At 35.4% G+C, this 12,441-nt stretch overlaps 2 protein-coding genes across 11 annotated transcripts in view; one reads left to right on the top strand and one right to left on the bottom strand.

Annotated features, from left to right (window-relative positions):
* AGBL3 (AGBL carboxypeptidase 3) overlaps window positions 1–12,441 on the bottom strand; it is a 146,430-nt gene that overhangs the window by 43,859 nt on the left and 90,130 nt on the right. For all 10 annotated transcript variants that reach the window (XM_058426916.1, XM_058426918.1, XM_058426914.1 and 7 more), the window contains one exon: window positions 11,785–11,857. In XM_058426916.1, the coding sequence (XP_058282899.1) occupies window positions 11,785–11,857 (73 nt within the window). The remainder of the gene's footprint in view (window positions 1–11,784; window positions 11,858–12,441) is intronic.
* CYREN (cell cycle regulator of NHEJ) overlaps window positions 1–12,441 on the top strand; it is a 171,882-nt gene that overhangs the window by 80,971 nt on the left and 78,470 nt on the right. The gene's annotated exons all lie outside the window — the stretch shown is intronic.

Genomic DNA, 12,441 nt, shown 5'->3' with positions numbered 1-12,441 from the left:
TTTCAGTTTCTAAGTCTTGTACTTCTTTTGTAAAATTTATTCCTAAGTATTTTGTTCTTCTTGATGCTAATGTAAATGGAATTGTTTTCTTAATTTCATTTTTTAAATGTTCATTGCTAGTGTATAGAGGTACAATTGATTTTTATAACAGGTTTTTGAGATGTAATTCACATACCATACAGTTCATTCATTACAACTGATTTTTGCCTATTGATCTTTTATCCTGCAACCTTGCTGAACTCATTTATTAGTGCTAATAGTGTGGCGTGTGGATGTGTGTGTGTGTTCCTTCAGATTTTCTATATACAAGAACATATATCCTACAAATAGAGATGGCTTCACTTTTTTCTTTCTAATTTGGATGCTTTTTATTTTTTTTCTTGCCTTATTGCCCGGCCTAAGCCTTCATTATAATGTTGAATAGAAGTGTTAAGAGTGAATATCCCTGTCTTGTTCCAGGTCTCAGGGAGAAAAGCATTTAGTCTTGCACTACCAACTATGACATTAGCTGCAGGATTTTTGAAGATGGCTTTTTTTTTTTTTTTTTTTTTTTGGTAGAGGAAGATTCTATCTTTCCTAATTTGTTGAGTGTCTCTTTTTTAATCATGAAAGAATGTTGGATTTTGCCAGATACTTTTTCTGTATCTATTGAGATGACCGTATGCCTTTTTCTTTATATTCTATTAACATGGTATATTATATTGTTTAATTTTCATAATTTCATATGTTAAACTAACCTTGCATTTCTGGGATAAATCCTATTTGGTCATTGTGTATAATCCCTTTTGGTTTGCTAGTATTTTGTCTTACTTTTTCATTCTAATTCTTAATAGATACAGAAGTTGGTTAAAAAAAAAGTTCAATTTATTTGGTGCTTGAAATCTTAACAATTACCTTTTCTGAGAAACCTTTACTGATTTGCTCCTACCCACAAACAACTCCGATGTAACCCCATAACACAATAAGTAGTATTTGTTTCATATTACTATGTCTATTTACTTGTCACCCACTCTGTTATATTTTATTTCCCATTGTACCCAAGTATCTAGCACAACCACTTACTATTACAAGTTGGGACTTCTGGGAAGCAGAGAAACATCAGATTTTTAAAATAACATGAACAATAATAGAAAGATTATGTAACAAAGGTTGAATGTAAGAGAGTGGATAAACCATAGAATAGTTTCAGGATGATTAAACCTCAAATAAACTAAGATTTGAAAAAAATGTTGACAACAAAATTTTATGTAGCTATATTCAGAATAAAAATACACCAATGAATGTTCAGATTTATACTTCTGGAATTATTTTGTAATACTTATGGATGACAAAGAGCAGAGTTCCTCAGCTCGTAAGTTACTTTTCTCTTTTCTATTAAACAGAGTTTTCCTCTAACTGGAAAGAGGAGAATAAATATTGGAAGAGATGAGAGAAATCATAAGGCTCTGAATGAGTTCTCTCCATCCCAGATATATTACATTACAAGTAAGGAAAGCATTTACATATAAGATCACAGAACCATTGACAATAGTCTTTTAAGAAGTCAAGGAAGTGATTTTCCTCTCCACCCTACATGCCTAACTTCTCAGTTAAGACTACATCATGATTTAAGGATTAAATTCTTTAAGAAATCATTCTCGCAGATTTCCAGGTGGATTAGATTCCCTTCTCTGAGCCTGCAGACCAACTTGTGCATAACTGTGACTCAATCTATCTCACTCTTATTTTAAGGAACTGTTTGAATCTTATTAAACCTTGGTGCTTATGCCTTAAATGATGAGTAGCTAGTCTAGTTGAAGAGAGGGAGAAGTATATTTCAGGCAGTGAAGTCAGTATGAGCAGAAGCAAGGAGGTGAGAAGACTGATATATGCTGAGGCAACAAGATCATCTTTGTAAATGTCAGGGTCAGAGGATCACTGGAAGTCTTTCATGTCATGTTAGAGAACTTGATTTCTATGCTGCAGCTAGAAGTTGTCAAAAAAAAAATTTTATTTCTCAGAGCAATGTCAGCAAGATGGCTGACTAGAAGACCTTAGTTCACAGCCCTCAAAAAGAACAACGAATAAACAATTACACTTGGCCTGTGAACAACACAGGTTTGAACTGTGTGGATCCACTTATACACAGATATTTTTCAACCAAACATAATCAAAAATACTGTATTCAAAGGATGTGAAACCCATGTACATCAAGCGTCAATTTTTTGAAAATGTAGGTACAGGGCTGACTGTGGGACTTGAGTATGTGTAGATTTTGGTATACATGCGGGTCCTGGAACAAATCCCCCACATATACTCAGGGGCAACGATATGTTTTAATGAAAATAACTAAGGGAGAGCACCAGAGTGCATGAGAGGAGTAACAGAAACCCTGATGAGTGCAGAAACTAGGGAAGGCCATATAGAAAATGGAAGGAAACACCAGGACTCTACCACCCCATCCTCCAACCACGATCAGCTGGGAATCAGGAGGAACTGCTTCCTACAGCAAGGAAGAGAAAGCAAGAGGATCCCAGCAACCTCCATCAACACATTGGATGCCTATTGACTTCACCACTGGGGTCCCCTGCATTCCTTACAGGCACAGTCCTTCCTCACAGCTGAAGGAGCTGCCTGGACTCCACTAGCTGTGCTACCCCCAGAGAAGGAGCTGTCATCTTGGAACTGGAACTACAGCAGAAGTATGTCTTGCACCAGGGGTGAGTAGCTATAGCTCCCCTTCATCCCTGAGACTAGGCTGCTATGGAAACACCTCAGGGCTGGTGGTCCAACATCCTCAAACTGAGCTCTCTGAAACTCAGATGAAGCTGTTAAACTCTCCCTCCCCTTTCACCCTTAGGATGGAGCTTAGGTGGTACCCTACCTCCTGGGAAAACAGTACCTTGGCTGCTCAGTGTAGTCATGCCTCCCCAGTGCCTAAGTTAAAGCAGTACCCTGTATCCCAGGAAATGGTGCCTTGGTCACTCAGAGTGGTCACGTACCCCAGTACCTAAGCTGGAGTAGTGCCCTGCATCCCAGGGAAATGGTGCCTGGGCCACCCAGAATAGTCACAGCCCCCAGCCCTGAGCTGTAGCAGTACAATTCCCCTTGGAGGATCAGTGCCCTGGTTGAGCTGAGCAGCTGTGCATCCCAGGACTGAGCTGACGTAGTACCCTGTGTCCCAAGGAAATAGGAGTGGCTGAGCTGAGACGCCCCACCCTACAGGCCAAACAACTAGAGTATTCTGTTTCCCTAGAGTTGAACTAGCCCCTTAGAGTCTGAGCTGCTGAGATACCCCTTCCCTGGAAAATGGAGTCATTACTCTGCTGGGCCCTCTAGGGCCCAGATGACAGCTGTACTTCACCACTCTGGGGTACTTGCTGGCAATGCACCTGGCCTCACAGAGTCTGTGATATACTGACCCTCACTATTCCAGGTTCTAAAGTCACTACTACACAGTGCTTCATCCACTGGAATCTGGGTTATCACTGAGTCCTATTGCCTCAGGTTCCTGAATTGCAGCCATATCCTGCCTGCTGGGCCCAAACTTCCAGAGTGCTCCTTCCTCCCCAGAGTCAGGCCAGTGCTGAGTCCAGCTTAGGAGTAGAATCACAGCTACAACCTGGCCCCATGGGATGCCTCAGATTCACAGATCCTGGCTCTGTGGGGGAACCTCCATCCAACTCTGCCATAGAGAGTGAACATGCACTGGAAGACCCAGATACCACAATAGTTTCATGAGTCTTTGAGTCTAAGACCCTGGTCCCACAATCACTCCAAGCACCTGCACCTGGAACCCTACACCACTGCAGCTGCTTGTAGGTTGTATCAGTCCTGACAACAAGAGGGATCTCTTCAGCTAAGTCTCCCCAGTATGGGGAAAACAAAAATAGGAAGACCTCAAAAGCCCTTAACAGTGAAGAGATGAACAACCTTTGCTGCTGCTGCCACAAACCTCTACAGCCTATACCACTGAGGCAACCACAGTTATTGCTTATGTTGAACACAGACGAGACTTCATGGAGACTATACCACTGCACCTATCCAGAAACAAGTCAGCACATCCTTCCCAAATGGCACACAGAAACCCAACTGCAGGTGAAAGTCTCCCTACAAAAGCCACTCTGGAAAGTTTGGAAGGGACAATCATTCCACCAGATGCACAGGCATCAATGCAGGGACACAAGCAACACTAAAAAGCAAGGAAATATGACACCACTAAAGAGCCATAATAACTTTCTAATAACAGATTCCCATGAAAAGGAAATCAACAAATTGCTGGAAAAAGAATTCAATGAGAAATTGAGGAAACTCAATGAGATACAAGAAAATACAGACAGATAATTCAGTGAAATTAGGAAAACAGTTCATAATGTGAATAAGAAGTTCAACATAAATAGATATAATAAAAAGAAATATCACAGCTGAAACATTCAATGAATGAAATAAAAATTACAATAAAGAGCTTTGATGGCAGACTTAAGCAGAAGAAAGAATCTCTGAACTTAAAAGACAGGTAGTCTGAAATACTCAGAGACAAAAAAAAGAATGAAAAACAGTGAAGAAAACCTGCAAGACATATGGGATACCATTAAGCAAACAAATATTCATATCATGGGAGTTCGAGAAGGAGAAGAGAAGGGAAAGGTGTAGAAAACCAATTTCTTGAAATAATAGCTGAAAACTTCCCAAGTCTGGGGAGACATATGAGATCCAGATCCAGGAAACTCAAAGTTTCCCAAATAGACTCAACTGGAAAACGGTCCTCACCAAGACACATTACAGTCATATTGTCAAAAGTCAAGAACAAAGAATTCTAAAAACAGCAAGAGAAAAGCATCAAGTCACACACAAGGGAATCATCATTAGACTAACAGCAGATTTCTTTGCAGAAACTTTACAGGCTAGAGGAGAATGGGATGATAAATTCAAAGTGCAGAATGAAAAAAAATTGCCAGTCAAGAATATGAGACTCAGCAAAGCTATCCTTCAGACATGAGAGAGAAATAAAGTCTGTCATAGACAAGCAAAAACTGAAGTAATTTATCACAACTAGACTGGTCTTACAAGAAATAATCTAGGGAATACTACATTTGGAAGGAAAAAGATAATAATCACTATCATTAAAACATATAAAAGTATAAAACTCACTGGTAGAACAGATACACAAAAGAGAGAAAAGAATTAAACCTTATCAGTACAGAAAACCATTAAATGACAATGATAAACAACAAGAGAGAAGGAAAGGATCAATGGACGTACAAAACAACCAGAAAACAACAAAATGATAGGAGTATGTCCTCACCTATTAATAAAAACCTTAAATGTAAGTGAATTAAATTCCCCACTTAAAAGATATAGACTGTCTGAATGGATTTTAAAAACCAACTATATGCTCCTACAGGAAACTTACTTCACAATAAAGACGTATTTAGGCTGAACTGAAGGGATGGAAAAAATATCCCACACAAACAGAAACCAAAAATGAGTGGAAGTATCTATACTTATATCAGATAAAACAGACTTTAAGTCAAAAACTGTAAAGAGACAAGGTTATAAGGATAAAGGATCAACTCGATAAGAAGATATAATGATTGTGAATACATATGCACCCCACACTGGAGCACCCAGAAACATAAAGCAAATATTATTAGATCTAAAGGGAGAGATAGAATTTGATATAATAATATCAAAGAGGACTTTAACACATCACTGTCATCACTGGACAGATCATCTAGTCAGAAAATAAAAAAGAAACATTGAACTTAAACTGCACTTTAGAACAAATGAACCTAATAAACATTTACAGAACATTTCATCCAACAGGTACAGAATACACATTCCTTCCATCAGCACATGGAACATCCTCTAAGACTTATGTTAGGGAACAAAATAATTTTCAAGAAATTTAAAAGAACTGAAATAATATCAAATATCTTTTTGGACCACAATGGAATGAAACTGGAAGTCAATAACAAGAAGAACTTTCAAAATTGTATAGTTACATGGAAATTAGACAACATACTTCTGAATAACTGCTGAAGACAGTAAAAAGGAAATTAAAAAATGTATTGAAACCAATGTAAATAGAAACACAACATACCAAAACCTATGGGATATAGCAAAAGCAGCACTAAGAGGAAAGTTTATAGCAATAAATGCCTATATCCAAAAAGTAGAAAGATTTCAAATAAACAACCTAATCATGTGCCACAAGGAACTAGAAAAGCAAGAACAAACCAAACCAAAAATTAGTAGAAGGAAAGAAATAATAAAGATCAGAGTAGAATAAATGAAATTGAGATTAAAAATTATAAAAGATCAATGAAACGAAAAGTTGGTTTTTTTGAAAGATAAAATCAACAAACCATTAGCTAGAATAACCAAGAGAAAAAAAGAAAAGACCCAAATAAAATCAGAACGAAGAAGACATTACAACTGATACCACAGAAATACAAGGATCATTGGAGACTATTACAAACAACTGTACTCCAACAAATTAGGAAACTTAGCAGAAATGAATAAATTTCTAGACATGTACAATCTACTAAGATCAAGCAAAGAAGAAATAGAAAACCCAAACAGACCAATTATGAGTAATGATTGAATCTGTAATAAATAGTCTTCCATTGAAGAGAACCCCAGGACTTGATTACATCACTGCAGAATTCTACCAGACATTTCAAGAAGAACAAATACCAGTTCTTCTCAAACTGTTTTAGAAAATTGAAGATGAGGAAATTCTTCCAAACTTATTCTGTGTGACTAATATTGGTATCAACCAGACAAGGACACAACAACAACAACAAAATAAACCTATTGGCATATGTTCTTGATAAATAAAGATGTAAAAGTCCTCAAAAAAATACTAACAAACCAAATCTCCTAAACCCAGCAGCACATTGAAAAAAATTATTCATCATGATCAAGTGGGATTCATCCGAGGGATGCAAGGATGAATCAATATACACACATTAATAAATGGGATACATCACATCAACAGGATGGAGGAAAAAAACCCTATGATCATCTCAATATATGCAGAAAAAGCATTTGTCACAAAAGCATCTTTTTGTGACAAAAACTCTCACCAAATAAGTTATGGAAAGAATGTACCTCAACACAATAAAGGCCATGCAAGACAAACCACACCCCATATCATGCTGAATGAGGAAAAGTTGAAAGCTTTTCCCCTAAGATGTGGGACAAGATAATGATGCTTACTTTTGTTCAACATAGTAATGCAAGTTCTGGCCAAAGCAAATACGCAAGAGAAAGAAATAAAGGGCATCCAAATTGGAAAGAAAGAAGTCAAATTGTCCCTGTTTGCAGATGACATGATCTTACATACAGAAAACCCTAAAGGCTCTATCAAATACTCCTAGAACTGATAAATTTAGTAAAGTTGGATACAAAACCAACATACAAAGATCAGTGGTATTTCTATATCCCAAGAACAAACCATCAAAACAAGAAATCAAGAAAAACAATCCCATTTACAATAGCTACAAAAAATAATATGTAGGAATAAATTTAGCCAAAGAAGTGAAATATCTCTACAAGGAAAACTATAAAACACTGATGAAAAAAATTAAGGAGGATACAAATAAACATCTCATGTTCATGGATTGGAAGACTTAATATTGTGAAAATGTCCATACTATCCAAAGTTATCTGTTGATTCAATGCACTCCCTATCAAAATACCAATAACATTCTTCACAGAAATGGAAAAAACAATCCTAAAATTTGTGCAGAACCACAGAAGACCCCAAATAGCAAAAGCAAATCCTGAGCAAAAGGAATAAAGCTAGAGGCATCACACTACCAGACTTCAAAATGAAGGCAATAGTAATCAAACCAGAATGGTTAAAAACATAAAAACAGATATGTAGACCAATGAGACAGAACAGAGAACCCCAAAATAAATCTACTTATTTACAGACAACTGATATTTGACAAAGGTGCCAAGAACATTCATAGGGGAATGATAATCTCTTCAGTAAACTGTGCCAGGAGAGCTAGATATCAATATACAGAAAAATGAAACTGGACTCCTATCTCTCACCATAAAAAAGGTCAATTCAAAATGGACTAAGAACTTAAATGTAAGACCCCAAACTATGAAACTACCAGAAGAAAACACAAGGGAAATGCTTCAGGACATTGGTCTAATGAAAGATTTTATGGAGAAGACCTCAAAAGCCCAGGCAACTAAAGCAAATATAGGCAAATGGAATTCTATCAAACTGAAAATCTTTTGCACAGCAAAGGAAACAATCAACAGAGTGACGAGATAACCTGCAGAATGGGAGAAAACATTTGCAAACTATCTAACAAGGGATTAATATCCAGAATATATAAGGGACTTACCTCAATAGCAAAAATAAACAAACAAACAAAAATAACCTACTTTAAAAATGGGCAAATGAGCTGAATAGACATCTCTGAAAAGAAGACATACAAATGGCCAACAGGTATATGGAACAATGCCCAACAGCACTAATCATCAGAGAAATGCAAATTAAAACCACAAGAAGATATGGTCTCATATCTGTTAGAATAGCTATTATCAAAAAGATAAAAGATAACAAGTATTGGAGAGGATGTAGAGAAAAAGGAATCCCTGCACACTTCTGGTGGGAATGCAAATTTGCACAGTCATTATGGAGAATAATATGGAGCTTACCCAGAAAACTAAAAACAGAACTACTATATGATACAGCAATCCCACTACTGGGTATATATCCAAAAAGAAGGAAATCAGTATGTCAAAGAGATATCTGCACTCTCATGGTCATTGCAGCACTATTCACAACAGCCAAGATACAGAATCAACCTAAGTGTCCATCAACAGATGAAATGATAAAGAAAATATGGTATATATACACAATAGAATAGTATTTAACCATAAAAAAGAACAAAATTCTGTCATTTGTGGCAACACTGATGAGCTTGGAGGACATTATGTTAAGTGAAATAAGCCAGCCACAGGAAGATAAATACTGCATGTTCTCATTCATATGTAGAAGCTTAAAATGTTGATCTCATAGAAGTAGAGAGTATAGAATAGTGGTTAATAGAAGCAGAGAAGGATAGAGGGATGGAAAGGATAGTCGAAGGTTGCTTAATAGATACTAATTACAGCTACATAGGAGGAATAGGGCTAGTGTTCCATAAAACTATAGGGTGAGTATAATTAACAATTTATTGTGTATTTTCAAATAGCTAGGAGAGCAGATTTTGAATGTACCAAACACAAAGAAATGGTAACTGTTTGAGGTGATGCTAATTACCTCAATTTGATCATTATACATTGTATACATGTATCAAAATATCACACTGTACCCCATATGTACAATTATTACATCAACTAAAAATAATAATAAAAGGAAAAAATTTCGAGTTATAGACCATTATTGAAAGAAACATTGCATAAGAAAACTATTCAGGATGAAATAGGTTTGGTACAATTATTATGTCAATTAAAAATAATAATAAAAGGAAAAAATTTTGAGTAATAGACCATTATTGAAAGAAAATTACATAAGAAAGCTATTCAAGATGAAAAAGGTTTGGATGGGCTGGGCCCCAACTGCTTGGCCTCCAACCAATTTTCACTGTGGCCCCCATAGTGGTAACTTGCAAAGTGTGGTCTGCAGGTCATCAATGCCAGAATTATCTGAAATCCCATATAAACAATACAAATTAAGGGGTGACATCAAAGACCTACTTGGTCAGAAGCTGAGATTGACATAAACTCTTTTGGTAATTCTTTTGTTCACTAAAATTTTAAAACCAGATATTCTATAAGACAACTTGCCAATAATCTTTAAAAATGACAGTGTTGTGAATGACAAAGAAAGGCTGAGCCAATGTTCCAAATTAGGAGAATAAAGAAATATGATAATTCAACGCAATTCATGATCCCGTATTACACCTTGAATTAGATAGTAAGTTTGCTCTGAAGAACACTATTGATATATTTGGCAAAACTGAATTATATATGATACAAAATAGTGTTGTATCAAGTTGAATTTCCTGAGTTTAATGTAAGAGAATGTTCTTTTTCTTAGAGAATGGATAATGGGAAAAAAGATAGATTGATTAATAGAGAGAGAAAGTTTTTTTACTATTCTTGAAATTATTTTAAAATTAAATGTAAAAAGAAATTAAAATGAGAAAGAGAAAGCCTAAAGAAAAGGCAGTGCCAGTCTTAGGGCAGTGTCAGTCCAACCCCTGTTAGATGACTGGGAATCACTAAAAGGCTTTAGGTGGTGAGGTTGCATAGTCAGATTTGTGTTTCTGCTAAATCACTTTGATGGTAGTATGAAGGGTGTAATTAGAATGACAATATTGGTGGCAGGGAGACTGACTAGAAAACTACAGAACTCCTGGTAAGTGGATGATGATAAGAATCTGAAAAGAATGATGGTAATGATGGTAGTTAAGATAGAGAAAAAGAGATTCTGAGGTAAAATCATCTGGATTCAGTGGCTGACTGGATATGAGGGACAGAAGTGAAAGTGAGAAAAAAGGATACAGATCAGATTTGTAGCTGGAGTGGTTACGGAGATAGTACTGCCATCAGTTTTATTGAGAATATGTGAGGAAGAGCATTTAGTGTGGAATTAGATGAATTTGAATTTGGATATGTGGGACCTGTGTGGAGATGTATAGCAGATAGTTACATACAGGGTCTGAAGCTTTGACAAGAGGTCAAATACATGTATCTATGTATATGTATATATACACACACATATATGTATTCACACATGCATATCTATATATAGTATAACAATATGACATAATAGTTCATGAAAGGCTGAATCTAAGGAGGTTAAATTTAAATTTAACAGGAATAAATTTAAGGTCAAGCACAATGAACCAAATAATAAGTGAAGAAGTAGAGAATGGAGGAGATACAACTTAGCAGTAGCACTATGAAAATAAAACGTTAAAAGTTTGAATATGTGAAATCCAATGTCAAGATTTTAGGATAATTTTCAAAAGAAAAAATATAATCTTAAACTCATTAATGGAAAACTGGTATCTAGAAAGGAGCAAATAAAAATGAAGATATATTTTGCACTCATTAGACAACATCTGCAATACTGTGTTCAGTTTCATTTAAGCTTGAATAGCAACAAAAAAGAGTAAAATAAAATGGTAAAGGGACTTAAATCACGGTGTTTTATGGATGGTTGAAAGAAACAGGGAAAATTTCAGGGAAATAAATGGCAGCTTTTTAAAAAATAGAGAAGGTATTACAATTGCATTATTTCAAGGAGAATTGGGGAAAATGAGTCAGCTGGAATTATTTACCTTTAAGGTTTCTTCACTATTTTGTGTTATTAGAGAGGACAGATTAAAAGAAGTGGATGAAGTTTACAAGGACACATATTTTTAACTTTTTACTGTTAAAGTTTATTGAAAATAAACTTTTTCAATGCTACAGCTCTTTAGCAATGGAATGAATTATATTGCAATTTAGTAAAGTACTTGTCACCAAGTGTAGTTAACCAGAGGTTGGATGAGCCTGGGGCCTGTCATGGGCAGAAGGTGAAACTAGAGCATTCTCAAGGTTTCTCTCTGCTCTAAGATTTGGTGAGATGGGAATGAAAAGATTAGACAATGAGATGAATATTCTTTTGTTTTGGTTTTGACTGGGTGAAATTAAAAGAAAGCAAACTGACATACAGTAAATTTCTACTGTTTCCCCTGTGTATTTCTAGAGCTAGAGAGGAAAATAACATTCAGATCATAGGGGACCACTCATTACTGTCTGTGTTCCTATTTTACTCACCCAAACCTTGATCAGGTAACTGTCTTCTGAAATAACCAACCACATAATCATCTGGTTCATTTGGCCTTGTATCCAAAGAAGATGATAAAGATCATAGTAGCATGAAAATAATTCGCCCATTTACATTTCATATTTTTCATCTTTTTTCAAAGTGGAAAATGCTAGTAAATAACTTGTAGACAGTAGTTTAGTTCAATGAAATTAAAATAAGCAGCCTTCAAATGTTACAAATTTTTGTTGCATTTAAAAATGCTCATACCTTTTGGGCCAGCAATTCCTTTTCTAGGAATTTGTTATAAAGAAATAATTAAGAAAACACAGAAATAGAGAGTTATAAAGTTTTCATTGTTGTTTACAATAGGAAAAAAATCAGAAACAAAATGTAAGTTTAACACTGGGGGTGGCTTAATTAATAGAATGGAATACTTTGCCGCCATTTATTTACATATAAAGAGGTTTATAATATACTGTAATTTAAAATTTAAAAGTAGGTTGCAAAATAATGCAATGATTATGTGATTCATTAACATGGTGTGTATGTGGATAAATATAGGAAAGCGTTTAAAATAAATATTCTAAAATATAATTTTTACTTTCTTTTGCTTATCTTTATTTTTAATTTTTGACATTAAAAGTTAACAAAAGAATATATAAAAG

Source organism: Hylobates moloch, unplaced genomic scaffold, assembly GCF_009828535.3.
Source record: "Hylobates moloch isolate HMO894 unplaced genomic scaffold, HMol_V3 SCAFFOLD_1, whole genome shotgun sequence".
In the NCBI taxonomy this organism is placed as follows: domain Eukaryota; kingdom Metazoa; phylum Chordata; class Mammalia; order Primates; family Hylobatidae; genus Hylobates; species Hylobates moloch.
The sequence above is the reverse complement of the archived record's forward strand: the minus strand, read 5'-3'. Positions and strand labels throughout refer to the sequence as shown.